At 40.6% G+C, this 25,226-nt stretch overlaps 1 protein-coding gene across 16 annotated transcripts in view; it reads left to right on the top strand.

Annotated features, from left to right (window-relative positions):
- Positions 1-25,226, top strand: part of AKAP6 (A-kinase anchoring protein 6) — a 548,607-nt gene that overhangs the window by 301,684 nt on the left and 221,697 nt on the right. For all 16 annotated transcript variants that reach the window (XM_021099861.1, XM_021099874.1, XM_021099867.1 and 13 more), the window contains one exon: positions 14,943-15,065. In XM_021099861.1, the coding sequence (XP_020955520.1) occupies positions 14,943-15,065 (123 nt within the window). The remainder of the gene's footprint in view (positions 1-14,942; positions 15,066-25,226) is intronic.

The following is a 25,226-nucleotide window of genomic DNA, read 5'->3' as shown; positions in this document are numbered from 1 at the left end:
GCGTCAGTTTGGTTTCTGCAGAAATGTCTGGGTCTTAAGGCTTTATCAATGATGATGTAGCACCACCGTGCGGCTACTGCTAGTCACTGCATCTGGATTTTAGCTTCTGAAATGTATAATTCAGGTGCAGTTTTTTGTTTGGAGTTTTAGACATTAAGATGAAAATAGTTCTTTGCTATTTTCTTGGCATGAAAAAGCTATGATTAAATTACATTTTGTTGGCGTTCCCGTTGTGGTTCAGTGTTAACGAACCCAACTAGTATCCATGAGGATTGAGGGTTCAATCCCTGGCCTCGCTCAGTGGGTTAAGGATCTGGCATTGCTGCAGGGCAGCATAGGTTACAGATACAGCTTGGATAGGTGTTAGATGTGGCTGTGTTGTAGGCTGGCAGCTGCAGCTTCGATTCAACCCCTAGCCCGGGAACTTCCACATGCACAAGTGTGGCTGTAAAGAGAAAAACAAACAATAACAACAAACAAACTCTTGGCATTAATTACCACTTACAACATGTCAGGCAAGATGCTAATACGTTTATTTATATAACATATCATAGCATTTAATTCGCAAGGAAAAATCCCTCTTTGATGAAGACACTTGTTATATCCCCATTTTACCAATGAGGACAGAGATACATAGAGAAGTCAGTAATTTACTTAAGGGTATGAAACTTAAAGGCAGGAGCTCTGGGCTCAATTCACAGCCCTCCACTTTTAAATTATGAAAAACTGAATAAGTCGCAAAAATTTACTGTTTAAATCTCCTAGTCTTTAAAATGGGATATTAATTATATTTGTCACACCACTGCACAGATTATTATAATCACAAAGAGCAAAAGGTCATTATAAACTCCAAAGGCTACATAAATACTAGTTTTATCATTATTGTGACATTTCCTATGAATTCAGGAAATTAGCATCAACAATAGTAGAACTAGAATAAGCATCTTAATTCTGCACCTCTGTAGCATTGTGACCTTGGAAAGAGACGTAACTTCCCAAGCCTCAGTTTCGAAAAATAAACATTCGGAAATAATTGAATTGGGTGACCTCTAAGATACCTCTCAGTTCTGAAATTTTATGAGACAAAGAGGCAAAACTAAGGGATGCAGCTACTTCTCCATAAAAGATTCACTGGAATATATCCCTTCAACATGGAATTTCTTTCTGTTCCATGGAATTCTGGGTGAATTCCCCTTAGAAGACCCTAATGGTAAGCGAGTGTGAGGCTGTGACGTTCATGAGCCTGGCGCTCTGAACCTCTTCATGCCTCATTCCCAGCACTGAAAGATGAGAAGGGCCAGACATCCTAGAGGAATTTGGGGCCTGGCCAGAGTGTGTAAGATGCCAAGAGACCTGGGACAATGGTGACAGTAAACAAGTGAGTAACCCAGTAAGAATTAACTATGGATTAACCTGAATTTATAGCAAATAAGGTCAGCTAAATGAAGGAAACTGGAAACATTCATTTTGGCAGGTTGGCTGTTGTGATGTCTTAAAGTTAACTGTCAGCACTGCTGTTTGTGCTCTGTTCAGACAGCATGAGGGCAAATCGCTCCGAGAGTGTGGAACGTGTCAGGGTCACTCATGATGTCAGATCATGTCTTCAGCCACCTTCGCAACCCCCACCTGAAGTGGTTAATGCCACCCATATAAAGATGATTGGCCTGAGATTTGCATGGTGAATAAGCAACTTTACCCGAGAAAGGTGCTGCCTGTCAGCTCAGGCCCAGGAGCTTTCCATTTTTCAGACTGATGGGGTTCTGTGCATTTGTCACCTAGGTTGCCTTGCCCGTTTCCTCTCTTGCAAAAATAGGGTTAAAAGTAGAGGTCTTTTTGACGATTAAATGTGTTAAAATGTGTAAAGAGCTCAGAATAGTACCTGGAATGTGCTAAGCATTCGGTAAATGTTATCTCCTATGATCGTTATTGTTGTTATTACTACTCTGGGAGGGGAGGGGTCCGGCCTTAGCAGCTCTTTGCATGTAGATGGCTTTGGCCTTTAGGGATCAAATGCCATCACCCGGTTTTCTCCTCTTATCTTCAGCCTTCTTGGTCATTATGAAGCTTCAGCCTCCTACCCAACCCCACCCACAATGGTTAAGGCCACCACTCCTCCTTCCTAGGACCGGTGGCAGTCTCCCTAGATTCCTGCACCCCTCTTCTCTGTGAGACCCTGGGCCTTCTGCCTTGATGGATGAATCTTACGCCGTATTACAGATAATTCTCCTCTAATTGGCCCAATAATTTTAGTTAATGCACTTCTCTGACACCTTAGGAAGTTTATGCAGGGAAATTTATGCTATGAATGTGTGTTCAGATAAATACAAACAACCTTCTAGTTTATAATATTGTCACACAGCAACCTTATAAATATTACATATTTATTTATAATTTGTATTTATACATATTTATAATATTTATTTATAATTATGTACTTATAAATAATAATTCCCGCAGCACTCTTTAACCAGAGGGAAGGTCATTACACTGTATTATGGGAGGAAAACCCACAGGTTTAGAACTATCCCTCAGACCCCTGGCTGCTAAAGATGGAAAAAGTGAGAAAATGTGTTGGTAGCACTAGGTTGGGGTGATTGGCTGGGAGAAGAGTGTTAAGCTGGATCTTGTAGGATAGCTCTGGGGAGAGTGGGTAGGAAACATTGGGAAGATGTGAGGAAGTCACCAAAGACCAGCACCCTGTCTAACTGCGAGAGAACAGGTAAGTCATCCAAACATCTCTGACTTTGAGGAGGCTCTCGATGCAAAAACCACAGGTGTTTTAATGGTCAGAAAGGCATGAGGAATTGTCAAACTCAGCAACCTCATTTTACAACTAGAACGTGCTTCTGCTGAGAGGGCTTCTTCCTATTAGCACATCTGTGTCTCCTGGTTACACCAGATCTGCAAGCTTGTCACAAAGGGGCAGCAAGGACTTATTTTTTTTCCCCCCCGATCAACCTGAAAATGTTCCTCGTGCCCCTCAGATGTTGACTCCTAATCTTTGTATTCCTGAGGGACTTTGAGGCAGATTGCCCTTCTCTGAATTTGGTCTGTTTCACAGTTGATTTGGGGATACAGCTGGTATCAGGAACCACTGAGACAGACTCAATGAAGGACTGGGGTGAATAAAATTGAGTGCCTTGCACTGTGGGGCCTCAACCTGTAAAAGACACAGTGGCTCTGCCCCTATACACTGTTGCTAGGTCTCATCCACGCCTGTGGTCTCCAGTACTAGCTGTGTGCTGCTTTCTCTATCCAGCTCCGCATCTCAGAAACCAAACTCTAATAGCAGGCTTATCACATGCCTACAACTTACTTCTTCCTTCTAGATATATTATTGCTTCTTTCAAAGAATAGTATGTCCAACCAAAATTCAAAGTTGGCGGTCATCTCAGATTCTAACAAATTTCTGACATTTTTTATCCATCACATTCAACTGGTCTTGTCCATTTTAATTTCTGTCTCTCTCTGCAGTCGTGCGTGTTCCCTCTATGTCTGCTGTTGCCACCTCAGTCTAGCCCTCATCGAATTTTTCATAGAGTAGGGTAGCAGCCTTTTAACTGGCTTTTCCAATCTTAGCCTTACACCTGACAACTCACTCTTCATGCTGAGCCACGGTGAGTCTTCTAAGATGCTAATCCAATTCTCTCTTCCGCTTCAGAACTCCACTGACTACCCCCATTGCTCTTAGGATAAAGTCCAGTCTCCAGAGTGCGGTGTACATGCCTCACTTCTCAGATTCTCTCTCTGCCTCCAGAGCATTAACCATGCTCAGCCACTCACAGTTCTCAGAATGAGCTGTTCTCTATTGGATTTCATCTGCCAAGGGTGTTTTTCCCAGCTCCTTTCTGTGCCTTCTCTTCTTTTTCTGAGTCACATACGCTTATCTTTCAGGACTCAGCCTAGTTGTGATTTCCAACAAGAAACCCTCCTTGATGCCCCAAGCCTGGGTTTCGATGCCTTTCTGTTGGCTTCGGAGCACTTGGGGTGATCTGTAAAAGAGGTTTTCAGAGATGGTCCAGGCACCTCTGGGGGTTCCCAAGATCCTTTCAGGGTGCCACAAGGTCAAGCTATTTTCATATTAACACCAAAAGGAGGTGGTTAAAAGGTATGCACTTAAGTTATAAAAAAAGTTAAGCCCTGGGGATGTAATGACAGCAGGGTAACTATAGTTAATAATACTGTATCATATAATTGAAAATTGTTGAGAGTATATCTTAAAAGTTCTCATCACAAGAAAAAAAGTTGGAACTATGTGTGATGGTGGATGTTAACTTAGACTTATTGTGATGATCATTTGACAATATAAATCTATCAAATCATATGTTGTATACCTGAAACTATGTTATACATATAAAACTATGAAATATGTTATATGTGAATTAAATCTTAATACAAAACCAAAACCAATCAAACAGATAATAAAATCTCATTTTCCTTTTTCACTGCCACTCTGCATATTCCACTGTGGAATTTTCCAGAGGCCAGATGACATGTGATATTGCAGTAGATTAAGTGCAGAAGTAAAAATAGGAATCTAGGAGTTCTCTTATGGCACAGTGGGCTGAGGATCCGGCATTGTAACTGCAGTAGCTAATGTTGCTGCTGTGGTATGGGTTTGATCCCTGGCCTGGGGACTTCCAAATGCCACAAGTGTGGCCAAAAAAAAAAAAAAGAAGAAGAAGAAGAAAAAAGGAATCCAACTGTTTTTATTAGACCAGACATTAGCAGGATTTGCATACAGCTAAAAGAATGCTACTCTTTTCACTATTTTTGAAAAGTTTCATAATGTTTCATAATAATGTGTTATATTAATATGTAATAGATTATTGTTTATAAATTAATAAATATTATTAGAATTCCTAAAATAGTATCGAGAGTTATAACCAACAGAAACAAAAACTCTTATGGTCCTCAATCAATTCTTAATAGTCTAAAAGAGTCCTAAAACTCAAAGTTTGAAGACTGTTAATCTACATCATCACACGTATCATAGTTTATACCGCTGTGCTCCAAATTCTATGAGAATATTCTAGGTCATGTATGTGTGAGTCCCAGGTCTTAATACAATATCTGATACATAGTAAGGTCTCAATAGTTTTGAATAAAGGACCTATGCACACGTGTGCATCTGTGCACACACATGCACAGAGTTTGAACCAAAAAGGCAATTCAGTCTTTACTTCAGCTGGCCTACTGCCACCCAGTCTAGATAGTATACACAATTAGCTAAGTCAATAATATTCTGGAAGTTTACATTATTCTTTTTTTTTATTACTCAAATGAATTTATCACATCTGTAGTTGTATAATGATCATAACAATCCAATTTCACAGGATTTCCATCCCACAGCCCAAGCGCATCCCCCCATCCCCCAAACTGTCTCCTCCGGAGACCATAAGTTTTTCAATGTCTGTGAGTTAGCATCTGTTCTGCAAAGAAGTTCAGTCTGTCCTTTTTACAGATTCCACGTGTCAGTGAAAGCATTTGATGTTGGTGTCTCATGGTATGGCTGCCTTCACTTAGCATGATAATTTCTAGGTCCATCCATGTTGCTAAAAATGCTGGCATTTCATTCCTTTTAATGGCTGAGTAATATTCCATTGTGTATATGTACCACATCTTCTTGATCCACTCCTCTGTCGATGGACATTTAGGTTGTTTCCATGTCTTGGCTATTGAAAATGGTGCTGCTGTGAATATTGGAGTACATGTGTCTTTGTGAGTTGTGGTTTTCTCTGGATAGATACCCAGGAGTGGGATTGCTGGATCAAATGGTAGTTCTATTTTGAGTTTTCTGAGGAATCTCCATACTGTTTTCCACAGTGGTTGCACCAATTTACAATCCCACCAACAGTGTACTAGGGTTCCTTTTTCTCTACACTCTCTCCAGCACTTATTGTTTGTAGACTTTTGGAGGATGGCCATTCTAGCTGGTGTAAGGTAGTACCTCAGTGGTTTTGATTTGCATTTCTCTAATAATGAGTGATGTTGAACATCTTTTCCTGTGTTTTTTTTGGCCATCTGTATATCTTCTTTGGAGAACTGTCTGTTTAGATCTTCTGCCCATTTTTTGATGGGGTTTACATTATTCTTTAAAACTCTAATTCTGACCCTTTTTTTTGGAACTCTAGAAAGTTTCTTCAGAAGATATCCATGTAAACTTTAAAGTGAGCAATTAGAGCTCTGTACTTGAGGACACAACAGCTGAGTTCTTCTGCCTCAGCTGCCTGCTGGTTGTATTATCGGTCAGGTAGTTAATTTTCCTGAGCCTCAGCTTCCTCACCTATAAGACGGGGGCATTGAACTGGATGGGATCCAAGGGCCTTTGGAAGACTGGGCCTGTGCTCCTACTGTGTGTGGGAACTCTTCTCCTTTTCTCGTTTTTCACACAGATGTATTGAGATAATGCTATTTTCTGTCTTCTTGGTTCCAATGATAGTGCCGTGGCTGAGCAGTTACCCTTGACTCTCTCCCCACCCTCAAATTCCCTGGTAGAGAGTTGGTTATTTTCTTGCTCATTCAGTATGATAAACTCTCCACATTGAGTGCCAGTGTTTTTCCGAAACGACAATTTTGTTATTACTAAAAAACTATGTTTCCTAGAGAAAATTTAGGATATTTAGATAAACAGTGACTCAACAATCACAGGTAATCATTTGAATAATTTCACCATCTACAAACACTCCTTTCTAGACACGTGTATTGTTATTCCAGTTATCAGATTTGTATGGAGCCTTTATTAATCAGGAAAGTATTTAGAGCTGTTCTAAACACAGGATTATAGCAGCATTTCAGCTCTGTACTTCAGTGTCAAGGAGATAGCCCTTTTCGTGAAAACTGTATAGCCATGTGGGGTGGTGGTGTTTATTGAAAGTGATCAGTTATTGGGAGTTCCCATCATAGCGCAGCAGAAACGAATCAGACTAGGAACCATGAGGTTATGGGTTTGATCCCTGGCCTCAATCAGTGGGTTAAGGATCTGGTGCTACCGTGTACTGTGGTATAGGTTGCAGATGCGGCTCAAATCTGGCGTTGCTGTGGCTGTGGAGTAGGCCGGCAGCTGTAGCTCCGATTCAACCCCTAGCCTGGGAACCTCCATGTGCTGTGGGTGCGGCCCTCAAAAAGACAGGAAAAAAAAAAAGTGATCAGTTAGCCCCAGCGAGGTTAGAGGAGACTTTGGGCTGCAGGGAAGAGAGAAGGGATGAGAAGGAAGAGGAGAAGAAAGGAAGTGGTGGGGGGTGGGGGGTGAGAAAGGAGAGAGAGAGTGAGGAACTAGAAGGGAGGGGCTAAGAGGAGAGGAAAGAGAAGAAAAAGGCAAAAGAGAAACTGTAGTCAAGGAAGAAAGGAGAAAAGCAGGACTGAAAAGAGAGTGAAGAGTAAAGAGAATGACCTGAAACACAGGTGGCTGATGGGCATGTCAAGGTTGTATAGACGGGCTGGGCTCTCACAGAGGCAAGGGGGCTAAGAATGGACACCAGTGGATGTGCCTGTCCTTTGTTTTTCTCTCTGTGAACCTCGTGGGGTGGGGAGTCTGATTAGAAAGGAAGCATGGGAATTTCCATTGTGGCTCAGCAAGTTAGGAACCCAACATAGTGTCCATGAGGATGCGGGTTTGATCCCTGGCCTTGCTTAGTGGGATGAGGATCTGGCATTGCTGCAAGCTGCGGTGTACATCACAGTTGCAGCTTGGATCTGGTGTCGTTGTTCAGAGCTTGGGCCTTGGAACAGAACTGCTTCATAGCTGTTTAATGGCTTTATGACCTCGAATAAAATATATAATTCCTCTATGCTTCAGCCTCTTCATAATTTGTGAAGAAGAAATAACTACATAAGTTATCAGAAGAATAGCAGGTGGATATTCAGCACCAAAAGTTAAGTGTCGTTAGTTATAATATGGGATATAAAAAACCTACATGTACGGAGTTCCCATCGTGGCGCAGTGATTAACGAATCCGACTAGGAACCATGAGGTTGCGGGTTTGGTCCCTGGCCTTGCTCAGTGGGTTAAGGATCTGGTGTTGCTGTGAGCTGTGGTGTAGGTCGCAGACCTAGCTCGGATCCTGTGTTGCTGTGGCTGTGGCGTAGGCCGGCGGCTATAGCTCTGATTGGACCCCTAGCCTGGGAACCTCCGTATGCCACGGGAGCAGCCCTAGAAAAGGCAAAAAGACAAAAACAAAACAAAACAAACAAAAAAACCCATACATGTAAACCGTTATAACCCTAAACTCTAAGGTATGAGCATCTCCAGTTCTTGTTTTGGGATTTATAGGCAGGTAAAGATGATCTGGTCTGCTTATCCATTGCCTCTTGAGGACTGGGGTACTTGAAGTAAGGTTTCGCATAGAGTGAGCGAGCAAAGCTTTGGGGCAGTCAGACTGTGTGGGAGGATCCCCCGCTTCACACCTGACAGCTGTTAAGTATCTGAGCTTCTCTGTGCCTCACTTTTCTCCTCTGTAAGATCACCCCTGACAGCTGTTAAGTATCTGAGCTTCTCTGTGCCTCACTTTTCTCCTCTGTAAGATGGGGCATGTGGAACTCTTATAGCACAGGGTAGTTGTAAATATTAAATAACTGCCTGGCACATAGTAAGTACTCAGCGTCAACTTATTATTATAGTTTATTGCCAATTCTTTTATCCATTCCTAATTTTATTAGACTTTGGTGATATGCCTTCCAAACTTGTTTTGCCCTTAAAATTGTTGATTATTTCTTTTTAAAATCTTTAAGAAGCATCTGAAATCAAAGCCTCTGGATTTTGTTGGAGGAAACCCTTTTCCATTATGAGACACAGAGATCTTTCTGGGATCTTCTCAGTTGAAACCACTATCATTAGTATTTGAAGAAACTGGGGAGTCAGCTCAATTTATCCCTTCCACATCATACTGAGTTCAGCATAGAACTTCTCACGTGGTCAGTTTTAGATAATACCGTTCTTTACCCTTTTTATTCTATCTTTCCAACTGATGTCCTTTATTCTAGGATAATTTTATCAGGAGTATTTTTAAATTCTAAAGACATTCCACTCAACCTTTAGAAAAAAAGCTAAATATTTCATAAAGTATTTCAGTATATGAGTTTTCTTGCAGCATCAGCGTTTAAAACTGCCTTAAACCATTTCATTTTCTCTTCAATCTTTCTTCTAAAAGGTACATTCCACATCCTTCCTTCTGTCAATTATTTGTATGGTGTTGGATTCTGTAGGTAGGAATGTGGGTAAATGTGTGAGTTAGCAGAGTTCAAAGTACCACTTTTAACTCCTTTTCATGTAATCTTGAGCCTCTGTGTCTTGGTGGCATATTAAGTACATAGATATATGGTTAGGAAAGATAAATTGCATTTGAATGCTAATGTGTAAAAAGCTAAATTAGTCATTTCATATAGGAACTATGTGTATAAGAATTAAGAAAAATGAAAGATTAAATATATGCTCTCTCTATATATATACACACATAAAATCTCAATGCATAATTTTGCTTCTAAGAGAGCTCTAATTTTACCGGTTATCAGAACCTAAATAAAGCTTCCTTGTGGGTAGGGTAACAAGATTACTCATTGGTAGCCATTACTAATATAAAGACTGTCTCCAAACCTATGTCCTGTATTTAAAAATTAAGCTAGATGAAGTTCCCATTGTTTGTGGCTCAATGGTTAATGAACCCGACTAGTATCCATGAAGATGGGGGTTCAATCCCTGGCCTTGCTCAGTGGGTTAAGGATCTGGTGTTGCCTTGAGCTGTGGTGTAGGTTGCAGATGTGGCTCTGATCCCATGTTGCTGTGGTGGTGGTGTAGGCCAGCAGACTACAGCTCTGATTCGACCCCTAGCCTGGGAACCTCCATATACCAGGGGGGGAGCCCCAAAAAGCAAAAAAAAAAAAAATTTAAAAGAAAATGGTGGATGTGTAGGGAGAAGAACTTAGAACTCTGAGAATTTTATGTCAGTGCCAAGACTGTGGGATTGGCAAGAAATGTTTCTTCTCCTTCATCTGAGTCTGATAATAAGTCTAAGAGCACTGTGTCTAGAGGCAGTGTGGTACCATGAGAGCAGGAGGCTTCGGCTGAGATATGGGTTCAGATCCTAACTCTGCCGCTAGGCTAGTCGCTTACTTCCTTTGACTCTCAGTTTCCTCATCTGCAAAATGACCGTAATCAGCAACACCTCACAGAATCGGGTTGATAGCAAAAGGGTCGACTTCCTGTTGTATACGACCCCTTTCCCCTTTTAGAGAAATAGTTTTCAGTTTCAACTTGTTCTGTATCTCATGTAATTCTATATCTCATGTAATTTTGTAAAAAATTACCCCTCTGCTTTTAACTCTGTAAGGCAGGACCAAGTCGTTTTTCCTACTATGTCGCTATTTCCTGGTCCCATGTCTGGTGCAAGGAGGTCTCTCCTTTTTATCCTGGCTACACACACAGCTTTGCTTAAGGCAACAGTCATCACCTCCACAGTGTCTTTTTTTTTTCCTTTTCTTTTTCTTTTTGTCTTTTTAGGGCTGCACTCACAGCATACAGAGGTTCCCAGACTAGGGGTTGAATCAGAGCTGTAGCCACTGGCCTGTACCTCAACTCTCTGCAATGCTAGATCCTCAACCCACTGAGCAAGGGCAGGGATCGAACCTACCACCTCAGCAATGCTAGTCAGATTGGTTTCTGCTGAGCCATGATGGGAACTCCTCCCCCACAGTTTCTATTTAACCAAACTAGATTTGTCCTAGAAGAGAAATAGGTGGAAAATAAAAGAAACAATGAATATTTTTTCTTTTCTAGTTGAAGTACAGTTGAGTTACAATGGTGTGTTAGTTTCAGGTGTACTGCAAAGTGATTCAGTTATATACATATTTCAGACTATTTTCCACTGTAGGTTATTACAAGGTTTTAAATATAATTCCTTGTGCTAAACATTCAATCCTTAGTGTTTATTTTATAGATGGTAGTGAGCATCTGTTAATCCTATACTCCTAGTTTATCCTTTCCCCCCTTTCCCCTTTGGTAACCACAAGTTTGTTTTCTATGCAAAACAGAAACCACAAGAATGTTTCTGTTTTGTAAATAAGTTCATTTGTATTTTTTTTTAAATTCCACATGCAAGTGATATATGATACTTGTCGTTCTCTGTCTGACTTATTTCACTTAGTATGATAATCTCTAGGTCCATCTGTGTTGCTACAAATCACAATATTTCATTCTTTTTTTGTGGCTAATATCCCATTGTGTACACACACCCACACACCCACACACACACCCACACACACACCCCACTTCTTTATCTATTCATCTGTTGATGAACACTTAGGTTGTGTCCAAGTCTTGGCTTTTGTGAATAGTGCTGCTATGAACACTGGGGTGCATGTATCTTTTCAAATTAGAGTTTTCTTTTTTTCCTGGATGTATGCCCAAGAGTGGGATTGCTGGATCAATATGCTAGTTCTATTTTTTTTTTTTTTTTTTATTTTTTTTTTTTTTTTTTTTTGGCTTTTTTAAGGGCTGCATCCACAGCATATGGAGGTTCCCAGGCTAGGGGTTGAATCGGAGCTACAGCTGCCGGCCTACTCCACAGCCACAGCAACACCAGATCTGAGCCACATCTGCGGCCTACACCACAGCTCACAGCAACTCCAGATCCTTAACCCACTGAGCAAGGCCAGGAATTGTACCCGCATCCTCACGGATACTAGTCAGATTCATTACCTCTGAGCCACAACAGGAACTCCTCTATTTTTAGTTTTTAAAGGAACCTCCTTAGTGTTTTCTGTAGTGGCTGCACTCTTTATGTTCTAACCAGCAGTATAGGAGGGTACAAACAATGGGTATTCTTAATCTGTCCTGAGAGTGGGGCTGTTTGCAGGACTCAACTGTGTATTTTCTTTTTGAATATAATCTTCAAATGTATGTTAACCAGCTGAGGGCTCTAACAAATTATTTTCCACAAGCCTTTAAGTGAACATTTACAAACTCTTTTACTGTGCTTCTTAGTCCTTAAAGAGAGTGATGCTTTAGAAAGTTTGAAAGATTCTTTAAAAGCTCCTCCTTTAGGAATTTTCAAAATGCAAATGATTTGAAAGTAGGAAGTGTGCTGCCACCTGGTGGTAACAGGCACTCGAGTGGCTCATGTTCTCCCAGGTTGGATGACCAGGGTTTCTTCTGGGGGTTGAATTCTGGCTTGCCTCCAAACAGCAGACTCTCAGAGCATGTAGCAAATATGAGCATGGCAAGGGGCCTACCCAGAAGGAAACAATTAAGGGGCCTGCCTTGGAGGACTGGGGTCTACGGTCTAGGTCACCCTTAATGCGCCCCCGGAGGGCTTGACAGTGAGACAGAGAAAGGCAATGGAAGAAGGGGCAAAAAGGGACAGTAAGGAAACTGGTATAGAAAATGACAAGAGAGAGGCTAAACAGATAAGATACAGGAGTTTGAGGGATGAAGGCTAAAATGTGGCCTTTTAAAGATTTATAATTCAGCCTGTAGCCGTGAGTTGAATGTGTTTAAAATGTGCTTTTTATGTAGTGCAGTGGCAGCATTGGATTGTGTTGTGAAGAAAATCTGATTTTATAGTTGTCTTTGACTCTCCAGGTAAATGTGAACTCAGAGTACAAGAGAAACAGACAGGTCAGATACTAAGAATAGGAGTTTCCTGGTGGTCTAGTGGTTGAGGACTTGGTGTTGTCACTGATGTGGCTTGAATCACTCCTGTGGAATAGGTTTGATTCTTGCCCCAGGAATTTCTGCATGCCTCAGTGTCCAAAAAAATACTGAAAGGAGAAACAAATTTGAGTACAGACAGAATTCTTATACAGATAGAATACATTTCAAAAGAAAATACAAGAGTGTGTCCCAACTCTTTATTGATTATAAAACTTATTTTAGTGATTAAAATAACCTGGGAGCTCCTTGGTGACCTGGTAGGTTTAGCATCCAAGTTGTCACTGTAGTTCAGGTCACTGCTGTGGCAGGTTCGATCCCTGGCCTGGTAACTTCTGCTTGCCAAGGGGACAACCCAAAAAATGATTAAAGTATCTTGAACTCAGTAGTCCAGTGCTTAGACATGCTTTATGTTCTACTGATTTTCTTTTTTTTTCCTGCACCCATGGCATATGGAAGTTCCCAGGCTAGGGGTCGAAATGGAGCTGTAGCTGCCGGCCTACCCACAGACACAGCAGTGCAGGATCTGAGCCACGTCTATAACCTACACTATAGCTCATGGAAATGCCAGATTCCCTGATCCACTGAGAGAGGCTGGGGATCGAACCTTCATCCTCATGGGTACTAGTAAGATTCGTTTCCACTGCACCACAACAGGAAGTCCAATGCTGAGATTTTTGCTGCAGTGATATTCATCTTTTTATTCCCAGTGATGTCCCTTGGTGTGCTTTACACAGAGTAAGTGCTTAATAAATATTTGTTAAAAATCTAGATACTTACATCACAACACAACATTGGGAGAAAAAAGTATGTATACATATATGTGTAACTTGGTCCCCATGCTGTATTGTACAGTGGAAAAAAAAAAGAATGAGTGAGTGACCAATATATTCTGTAGTAGGATTTGATTTGTAGTACAAAGTAAGTAAAATTGTATATTTTTCCTATGTTGTTAGTTACGTCAGCCTCATTTCCCTTCATTCACACTACAAAAACTCTAGCAGAGTTTCTGAAAATGAGCATCAAATATTTGTTGTCTGCATCCAGATGTGAATTCTTCTGCATATTGTATGGCTTGGTATATAGAGTGGAACTTGCTTAGTTTCTCTAAGAATAGTATGTGATGATATGGGGATAGTAGACAGTATGCTGTCCACTACACAGGACACTGGTGACAGTACACACAGAAAGAGGCTTGGGGAGGTGAAGAAATAGCAGGTGACAAAGGCATTAAGAATTAGATGGGTTCCAGTTTCATTTGCTTTCATGATTTCTGTTGATTTTCTTGTATCTACACATGTAAGCAGGAGTGGAGGTGGAAAGCTAAAATCTACATAATAGGGAGGAGCGCTTAGCTTGTTATTAAAATTAACTCACTAGTCAAGCATTAAAGATATTCATCAAAATTAATCAAAAGGCAAATCTGAAGAACAGTTTAACAGGGAAATATCTCAAGCTGCCTTAGTGAGTTGGAATGTGGCAGCTTGTCCTTTCTTCTTTTGACCTCCAGGTGGTGCTGTTTACCCAGTCATGGCAAGCAGGTGCCCAGCCTCGTTTCCTTCCCTTAGGTTCATAGCAGGGCTTTCATTTTTTCAAAATATTTTCTGTTTCCACAGATGTGTGCTTTTAAATGGTCAATAAAATTTTATAACCGCTATTTGAAAGTTTGCAAGATTATTGCGATTTGTGCTCCTTAGCCAAGAATATTTCTTCATGTCCAGGACACACCCAGCATTAAACGTTTACATTTGATCATTGGTCCTCTACCTTTCCTTGCTTCTTAAAACCCAGACTCAGTCACAGATGTTTGGGCTTCAGTAGAACTCATCCAAGACCCTTAAAATGCTTATGTGATTTAAAAATAGATTTCTAGTTCCGTTACGGCACCTCAACTCCATGGGCTTCTGAGGAAAGGACACCATCTTTACAGGAGTGCTGTTATCTGCAAAGCCAACCAGTGTTCCTAGCAGACTTGACCTGATTTTTTTCGGTGAGGGGACACTTGTCAGACACCAGAAATGTTTTGGTGATTTGAGGTTACCTCTCCAATGACATCCTGCAGTCTAATCCAAATTCCTGAAAAAAGTATTCTTAGGAAAAAAACTAAGAAGGAGCCTTAGACAGTGTCTTACCATCTTAAGGATGATGACAATTTTGTTATATAGTGTGGAAATAGCTAATGAAAGTGCAGTGGTATCAGTTTTACCATTGGTGAGGTCTGGAATTTTTAAGAATTGGATTTTTAAAATAACCAATTAACATGCTTTTCTTGTCCTCTTTTCCCCTTTTCTGTCACAAGGGGTTTGTAAACAAGCTGGATGAATTTATTCAATGGTTGAATGAAGCCATGGAAACCACTGAGAATTGGACACCTCCTAAAGCAGAGACGGATGGCCTTAAACTGTACCTGGAGACACACTTGGTAGGCAAGATTCTGTTGCTCTTGCTGTTAGTAAGGGAAAAGTTTTAATGTGCTGCTTGTTTGTTTATGGAGAATATCAATTTCTTTTTTATCAGAAGACATTATATGCTAATAAACCAAGTTTTAATGGGGTAAACTGCAGAAACTGAAAATTTACAGGCATTTCAAGTAATTCTATGAAATCTAAATTCTCCATATTTCAAGCTATTTTTTCCCCCAAAACTTAGTCCAGAAAGGTAAGTAATTATTTTAAAAATACCTTAGAAAATTTTTTACTTAGACCTTTGCTCTCTAAAATGATGGTTGAAGGTTTTCCTCTTCTTAAAAAAATAAATCGAAGAGGTAATTTTGATGACCATTCCAAGCTTTCTAGAATTCTTGTAAAATTAATGAACCTCTCATTATCAAGAGGGTCTACTTTATCTGTTCTACACTGGGTTATTTTAATAAAATATTTAAAACGATGATCTCCATCATTTTTGCTGCTATGTGGGTTTTTCAGCATATAATTAATACAACTGTCATTACACTCGTCCCTGTGCACAGGGAAAACCATGGAGGGGAAGTGGAAAACACTTGGATGAATATGCTTCTGAATATGTTAGAAGCAAGAATTATAGACTGGGGGACATTTGATGAACCTCATGAGGTTTTTACTGAATGCTTCAAATGGCCGATATCAATTATGAAGGGGTGGAAACCAAGTAGTGGAGTGTGATAAAGCATGAAGAAAAAGCACGTTGTCACAGGAAATGAAAATTCAGGCTTTAAGGATCTCATCTTTATTCCTTTCACCGATAGCATAAAATTGACAAAGGCAATGAACACGAATCCTTGGGTACCCAACTGTGTGGGGCTGATTTTCTGCCCCTCTTACACAGTCAGAATTTGGATTGAATAAACATTGTGTGTGGGGTCCTACATGTATGTGAGTCCAGAAGCTTCCAGAACTGTTCCCCGTGATATTGAGAGCATGAGGGGGGGAGAGGAAAGAGAAGATGTTTCAGTTTTTCGATGTTTGTGTTTTGTATCATTGCAAGAAAAACAGCCTCAAAATCCTATTGCCCAATGCAAATAGCCTTGTGGATGATTCTTTTAAAAAACACAAAATTGGGTGGTAGAAGATGAGTATATTGAATCCCTTTTTAGAAACCTGGGTTGATGGTATATAAAAATGCCAGTGACCCAAACCATCTCTCTTGTACATGGGTTTTCAAATACTGCCCTTGGTATTCAATTCCCCGTTGAGTAGAACCTTGATTTTTTTTCTTTTTTTAAAGAAAGCATTTCATAATAGCAAGATAAAGATATTCAGTGCTTTATAATGTAAATTGTATTAATTAGAATGTCAACTCTTCACTGGCATTGTTCTGACAGAAATTCTAATCTGTGTTTAAACAGGAGTATATGAACTTTAGTTCACATTAAGTGTGCTGTCTTAATTTCGCTTGATTTAATATTTTATGGAAAACACACATTTAGTTTTTGAGGTCCCAGAGGGCATGGGAACACAAAGAGCGCCTTAACTCTAGGCTATTTATCACAAGCCAGGCGAGGAGCGTGTGAACCAAGGTCTGTCCTCTCTTTGTAACCGCTGTGCACTCCTGTTCTCAGACCCATATGACGGAGTTCTTTACTTAACATCCCTGTGTTGGCCTCCATCCGGTTCTCGCATAACACTATCCATGAGAATTTTCTGTGATGATGGAATAGTCTATCTTGCATGTCCAGTGTGGAAGCCACCAACCATACCTGTCTACAGAGCCCTAGAAAAGTAGCTAGAGCAACTGGGGAAATGAATTTTTAATTCTAATTAACTTGCATCAGAATTTAATTTGCCACATTGTGGCTTGTGATGATTGTATCCTGGTCCTGGGCCTATAAATTGCAGAACTCTTTACAAACCATAACAAATTGCAGGTATCCATACCTGCTTCTCTCATCCAAAATGTGGAAACCTCCTTTATCCCCTTTGCTGTGGATCTCTACCTTAGATCTGCAGCAGAGTCCTTGTTTTTTTTTGTGTGTGCCACTCCTGCAGGATACAGAAGCTCCCAGGCTAGGGGTTGAATCAGAGCCACAGCTGCCAGCCTATGCCACAGCCACAACACCAGATCTAAGCTGTGTCTGTGACCTACACCGCAGCTCACAGCAACACCAGATACTTAACCCACTGAGTGAGGCCAGGGATCGAACCTGCATCCTCATGGATACTAGACGGATTTGCTTCCGATGCTCCACAAAGGGAACTCTCAGCAGAGTCCTTCTGAAAATGTTTATCTCTTAAAGAATAACCTTGTTTCAGCCTAATGATTAACATTTTCTTAAATTAATTTTCTCCATCGTCATGTCTGTATTGGTTGCAATAGAGATTACATAAGAACATTTTCTTTACCTCTCCTTTTCAAGTAGTGAGGAACCATGATCTCCAGATTTGTTTACTGTTGTTAAATCACAGTCTCAGGGGCTGAAATTATGACTACTACTCTTTAACAGTTACTGAAGCCCTAGTGTGTGCATGGTTTGCCACTGAATGTTATTAAAGGCAATTATGGAGCCACCCTTTTAGTGCATGCAGTGTCTGACCCTCTACATAGAGCCTGTTGTCTAAACATCTTTCAGACAAACTCTGAGTTACTCTGTCTCTCTGAGACAATGTCTATCTGCATTGTCCTCCGGAGCAATATTATCATTTATGTTTTTGAATGTATTTCCTTACTGTGGTGCCAAGTTAATGTTAAGTTATTCTTATCAAAAGAAGGTGGCTGCCTGATGGGAGGGGGAGGGAGTGGGAGGGATCGGGAGCTTGGGCTTATCAGACACATCTTAGAATAGATTTACAAGGAGATCCTGCTGAGTAGCATTGAGAACTTTGTCTAGATACTCAGGTTGCAACAGAACAAAGGGTGGGGAAAAAAATGTAATTGTAATGTATGCATGTAAGGATAACTTGATCCCCTTGCTGTACAGTGGGAAAATAAAAAAATAAAAAAAAATTAAAAAAAGAAATGTCAATAAAGAATAACAACAACAAAAAAAAAACTACCTGCCCATAAAGAAAATATACAGCTAAGCCTGGAAATTTATATTCCTTAATTCACCCTGCATATGTCATTTCTGTTCCTTAATGAGTGGGCAGGTGGCCTTTGCAAGATTATCTAGCATGTAGAGATGGCTCCACAAGTTTCCTCAAACATCTCTGCAGATTCTCTACTTTAACATTAAATCAGCAGATGTGCAAGCCCCTGAGTCCAGTGTCTCCCAATTTAATAATTTGTTAGAAGAGGTTGGCACCCTGCAAAGTTTATTTTAAAGAAAAACAAATAAACAATAAAAAAGTTGTATATTTATATATGGATGCCTAATTCAATCATTTTCCATGACAGTTACCAAAGGTTTTTCCCAACACAAATCAATTAAAGCTTCACAATACCTTTATGAGAGCTATGAAGGAGCTTTATTTTAACTGTAAGAAATGCTGTGAAATTGCGATGATACATCAATGATTTTCCATGATAATTAATCATCTGCTTGCAACCTGGCTGCTCCTTCAAAAATGCAATTCCTACCTTCCTAGAAAATGATGTTTTCAGGAAAATGTCATTCTGGAAAAGGTATTTTGCAAGTAATAAGCATATTGAGCATCGCTTTTCTTTGAAAACCACTTTTAATAGCATTGTATACATCTGTTCTTAAACACATCCCCTTCTTCTTCACCTCTGTTCACTTTTTAAAAGCTTTATTGAGGTGTAATTGTCATACTAAAGTATATATATTTAAAGTAAACAATTTTAAAAGAATCGACAAATGTATACACCCATCAAACCGTCACCACAATCAAAATAGCGAACATATCCATTGCCTCTAAAAGCTTCCTCACGACCTGCTGTGATTGCTGTCTCCCTTCACTCTCTGCCTCTCCCTCATCCATCAGCAACTCAGGGTCTACTTTCTATCACTGTTAGATTCGTTTGTACTTTCTAGAATTTTGCATAAGTGGAATCAAACTATATAGTCTCTTTTTTTCTTTTTTGGTCTGGTCTCTTTGACTCAGGATCCTTATTTTGATGTTGTATGTTTCAATTGTTCATTCATTTTTATTGCTGAATACTATTCCATTGCATAGCTGTAATACAACTTGTTTATCCATTCACCTGAGATGAACATTAGGTTGTTTCCCTCATGACCATTTTTCTTGGCTAAAGAAGCAAGAGTCACAAGAAACTACATTTAAGTAGAAGCATCATAAATAGTTCTTGGCAGACTATTTAGATTTTTTTTTCCTTTGAAAGAATTTATATTATCTTCAGAGTTAGGCTGCTGAAGGGTGAAGCTGCAGAGCAGGACAGCAACTTCTCCCTCTAGAGAGTGCATTTCATGTTGATTTGTTCCTGAAAAGATAACTCTCATCTCCCAAGTCATTTTTCTCCATGCTCAAGTCACCAAATGGCTCCAAATCATATGCAGTCAATTGTGGAAAAACAAAAACCAGAAGTTCGTTAAAATCCTGTAGCAATCAGAGTATCCAGTAGGAGAAAACACAGTCATACCAACTCCAGACATCTGTGCAGGAATGAGGAAAAAGGGCCAAGCACAAAGGCCTGGCTTAAACTTGGGAGATAAATTTGCATAGGTAGCAGAACCTTGTCCTGTTGGGCAGACATTAACCAACCACATAGAAATAGCCTCGGAAAAACAACATTCTTAATTCAGTTTGATAAATGAGACAGCATGGGGGGGGGAATGGTGATGATGCGTTCATATACATTAAGCACCTGTAAGTGCCAGGCAGGTTATTTACATGCTAGGTACACATGATGAATGAGTTTGGCTTCTTTCTTCCAAGGATTTGCCATCTAAGGAAAATGACCATAGATTAAAGGTAGTCATCATAGACCCACAAATGATGAATGTAATATAATTTTGAGCAGTAAACTTATAGGATAAGCAAAGTACTGTTTGGAGCATAGTGCAAAATTTTACTGGTTCTTCCTCAGGGTAGGGAAGGCTCAAAGAGGTAATTTGATATAGACCTCATAGGCCATGTATGATTTGTTGGATAGAGAGGGGAGGAGAGGAGATGGGGGGAATTTTATGGGTAAGTAAGGGAGGTGGGGTGAGCCATCTGGCGTGGCCGAGGTTAGGCTGTGTCTTTCAGGTTAGGGCGGATGGTAAAAAAGATTGAATGCCTTTTTAATGGATTGAACTTTTCTCTGGGGGCAGTGGAGACTCATTGAAGGTTTGATTTTATTTTAAAGCAGGAGAGTGACATGAATCAACTGTAAATTCCATGGCGGAAGGATCAGCTTGGCATAGATTAACTGGATAAAACCATGGATTAAATGAGAGAACAGCAATGGGCGTAGTGGAAGATGGATTTGAGTATAGCGTTAAAGGATATGCTGGTACTGGAAATCTGTTATCAGTTTCTTCAAAGGTGTTTTTTGTTTTTGTTTTTGTTTTTTTTCTTTTTAGGACCATATGTGTGGCATATGAAGTTCCCGGGCTAGGAGTTGAACTGGAGCTGCAGGTGCAGGCCTAATACCACAGCCGCAGCAATGCAGGATCCGAGCTGAGTTTGCGACCTACACCACAGCTCACAGCAATGCCAGATCCCTAACCCACTGAGCAAGGCCAGGGATCAAACCCTCATCCTCATGGATACTAGTTGGGTTCATTACCGCTGAGACACAGTGGGAACTCACACAAGGATAGAATAGAAAATTCTAAAAGTAAATAAAAGAAGGGCGTAAAAAGGCAAGCCTCCCACTTGTGTGCCCCGGTTACCAATTCTCTTCCCTTGAGGCAACCACTGTTCCTTGTTTCTTTGCATCCTTTCAGAGTTATTCCAGGCATTTGAAAAAAAATGCATTTGTATACTTAACTTTGTTCTCTAATTTATATTAGCAATAATTAAAAATTGGTAAGTATAGAACTGCTTCATCCTTTCAAATGACTGTTCCATTATGAATATGCCACAATTTATTTAACCAGCCCTTAATTGATGAAATCTTAGGTTGTTTGTAGTCTTTTTCTATTATAAACAGTGCTTCCATGAATATCCTTGGATATTCAGTATCTTGCATCGTATTAGTTTATCCTTAAAATAAATACCTTACACATGAAACTTCTGAGTCGAAGGTTATACGTATTGAAATTTTTCATGTATTGTCAAATTGTCCTTGATGGAGATTGTACCAGTTTATATTCAGCAATGCATGAGAATGCCTGTTTCTCCACATCCTTGCTACTGGAGTATGTTATCACAGCAGCTGATCTTTGTCCCTTTGATAAATGGCATCTCATTGTAGTTTGGTTTGTATTTCTTATATTTTAAGTGGAGTTGAGTACCTCTTTATATTTTTAGGAGTCGTTTGTATTTTCTGAGAACTGTAGGCTCATGTTCTTAACCTATTATTTTTTTTCCTGCTGGGTCACTGGTCTTTTGCTTTGGGATTTATGGGAGCTTTGTATATATTAAGGAAATGAGTCCCTTGTCTTTGATGTGAATAGAAAGTGTTTTTAAAAGAAGCTATTTGGGAGGTTCTTTTCCAGAAGAACATGGATGTCTCAACAGTTTGAGGAGACAAGGGTTAGGCAGACCTGAAGACAGAGCTGATAATGTAGCAGGTCTCCCCCTGGCAAAAACGTGTGGATTCCAGTCCTGAAAAGACCAGTATGTGCTAAGGAGTTGCTTCCATAGTCATGGATGGAACAAACCTACGATCAGGGAGGCTGTTGTTGAATGAGTGGATTAAATGATGTCTGAGCAATGAGAGGAATGGAGAGGATGTGGGTCAGGGTTAGGCGAGAGGTGGATAAGAAGAGAGGGGATAGATTAGAAAGAGAGGGATGGTTTAGAGAGAGATGTCAACAGCTCTCAGTTCCCTTTTTGATGCTCTCTCTTGTCTGGTCAGAAATCTCATTACCAATGTCTGGGCTGTCTTTCCTGGTCTCCCCTGAGGCTACTCACGTCCTTGGGAATAGCACAGGAAGGCCTGCCGCCCCAAAGCTGACCAAAATCTGACCAAGACTTGAATGTATTGAAGCCTGTAGAAACTGGTTGAAAGCTTCTCTGTGTGGGGAGATGGACTACAGCTCCAGAGCTCTTCCAGGGGGTTGTGAAACCAGAGAAGGTGAACCTTACACGTAGTATTCATGTGGAAAAGAGGGGGCAGGTGTTACTAGACCCCAGCAACTACAGGCTCATGTGCTAAAGGGGGAGCAGGCTTTTTCTTTCATATAGCTGTTGTAATTGTGGGACTCTAGTTAAAGAAAAACATTAAGTTATACTCACTGGAAAAATTCAAAATTATATAAGAGCAATAAAATTTAAAGTATAAAAGCTTACCCTCTCTTGGATAACCAATGTAAACAGTTTATCTTTTTGGACCTTTTTAATGTAAAAGTGCATGCATTTGAAAGATTTTTCACTCATTGTACACACTGTTCAATGATTGTTATTTTATACCTAAATAGATATCCTCCTCTGAGTACATAAAGATCTTTTGCACATTTTAGCTGTTCCTTAATATTTTATTGTGTGGATGTGCCATAATTTTCTTAATCATTCCATAATTATGGCTATTTAAGCTGCCTCCTTATTTATGTTTGTGGAACTAATACTGCAATGAGCACTCTCAACATCAATTGAAAGACTCCCCTTTGTCCCATGAGTATCTGTCTGCAGCAGCACCTCAGGGTCCCATGTAATGAGGGTCTGTCATGCTCTTGGGAATTTTTTGCTGTAGGTCCTAAAAAGTGAGTAGGGTCCATGTTTGTGTGTGTGTGTAGCTTTGAATCCATGTTCATAGGCATAGATTTTAAAGCCCACTTTCCAGAACCTCATTCCCTTTCAAAGTGGTCCCTGCAATTTGAGGTGGCCACCACAAGGTGGCACAGAAGCACCAAAATCCTGCAGTCAGGGCTTTTGTATCCTTGCTCTTGGAGGGTCTAAAAACATTCCTTTAAGTACCCTTAGTACCCTAAGTACAGACAAAAACAGATTGGATTAAACTGATAATGTGACCATCTAACAAAAATTTCAATACAGATGTTTTCATACATTTATCATCTATATATAGATTTTCCTGTTATATCATATTTTTATTAAATGTTATTCATTTGTATCATAAAAACCCGTATACTTCTTAGGTTTTTAGCCATACCAGAAAAGTTCCCAAAATACACTCAGCTGTTTTTCTTTTCTTGTCTTCCTGTGTCCTCCTCTGTACCATTTTTCATTGTTTGAAGAGATGACAGGCTTTCCTTTATCCCACTTCCTGGCACCCACCTCTCCTTGCCTACCCTCCTCTGCTGGGATGATAGCAGCCCTGGCCCAGCAGCTACCACATGCCTGTACTCTTCAGCTAATAGGAGACAGTCAGTCAGACTTCAAAAGCCTGAGCTGTGTGAGTTTGGCCGCCACTTCCCTCAGCTTCACTGAGCGGGGCTGGTGGCCTCATAGGAGCTTTGAAGTTCCATTTGCTTGTCGCCCTTGATTCCTATCAGTGTAAGATGAGTAGCTGAGAGTTTAGTAGGGAGCAGCATTACTTCTCTTTGAGGGATTTGAAATACTCGACTCCCAGCCTTGAGTTACTTCCTTTGGTAGCTTGTGAATGGAAGGATGTGCTGGGAATTTATAGCATGTGGACATTTTGAGGTGGCTGCATGGGGACAGGAGGCTCATCTTGGACATACGAACATCCTGGACTGCATTCCTCTGCAGTCTAATTCTGTGTATCTCAGAGACAAGTAGTGCTGTCTTCCCTTTTCATTTAAAAAGGATCCCTGGGTGTTCCTGTCGTGGCTCAGTAGTAATGAAACTGACTAGGATCCATGAGGATGCGTGTTGGTGTTGGAAAGATAGCCCTGACCTTGCTCCGCGGGTTAAGGACCCAGCGTTGCCATAAGCTGTGGTATAGGTCACAGACACGGCTTGGATCTGGTGTTGCTGTGGCTATGCCAGCAACTGCAGCTCTCTGGTTCGACCCCTAGCCTGGGAACTTCCATTTCCCACAGGTGTAGCCCTAAAAAGCGCACACACACACACACACACACACACACACACACAAAATAATAATAAAGGATCCCCGAACTGTTCAAAGCACCTGTGAATGTACTTTTTGCCTCACTCAGTTTAAGGACTCTTGGGCCATCATACCCAGCAGTTCTCATCATTTTGAAAACTGTTGGCACCCAGATATCTTATAGATTTATTTATTTATTTGGTCTTTTTAGGGTCACAGCTTCGGCATATGGAGGTTCCCAGGCTAGGGGTCAAATCAGAGCTCTAGCTGCTGGCCTACTCCACAGCCACCACAACACAGGATCTGAGCTGCATCTGTAACCTACAGCACACTCACAGCAACGCCGGATCCTTAACTCACTGAGCAGAGGCAGGGATCAAACCTGCATCCTCGTGGATGCTAGTTAGATTCGTTTCCACTGAGCCACGTTGGGAACTCCCAGATTTATTACTTTATTCTTTTTCTTTAGGATGTAATGACTGTTTTAAAGTAGAATGCTGGGAAAACACTGGATTTATCTCACACTTTCTGTTTAGGGTAGTGGTGTGCTGAGCGCTGAAGAGAAGCGTGCAGACTGCCTCGTAAGTGAGGATTCATGCACAGGCTGAAGGACACTGTGTGTGTGAGAGCCAGTGCATGACCCAACTCACACGAGCCAGGGTGCTGTCACCCTCCATCTCTCTCCCTGTGTAGACCCATGTGCAGATCTATCTACTTATCTCCTGTGTTATGTGAAATTTTGGAATCTTGAAGTAATTCACCTGGCATAAATGATAATAAGGTAAAAAATATTTAGCCAGGTATTGTGAAGATCAGTTGGACCTGTTGTTCATGAGGTTGCTTTGCTCATGTTGCGGGGGTTGTGGTGGGGAGGTGTGTGTACCTCCGTTGGAAACCTGAGAACGGGTGGTGTGAGAAGCTCAGGTGTTCCTAGAGAGGTTGAATTTCTCCCCACCTGCCTTGCCCTAGTGCTTCACCTGTGACCGTCACCTCCTTGAGGGATGGCCTGTGCCTCTTTGGTGTCTCCTCTGACACCCTACCCTGCACATGCGTAATAGGTACTAAACAAATCTGCTAAATGAATGAGTGAGCATTTGTAAAGTGTACAGCCATTAGAGCAGCAAATTATAAC

Source organism: Sus scrofa, chromosome 7 (assembly GCF_000003025.6).
Source record: "Sus scrofa isolate TJ Tabasco breed Duroc chromosome 7, Sscrofa11.1, whole genome shotgun sequence".
Lineage (NCBI taxonomy): Eukaryota > Metazoa > Chordata > Mammalia > Artiodactyla > Suidae > Sus > Sus scrofa.
Note: the sequence above shows the minus strand (reverse complement) of the source record. Positions and strands in the feature narration are given on the sequence as shown.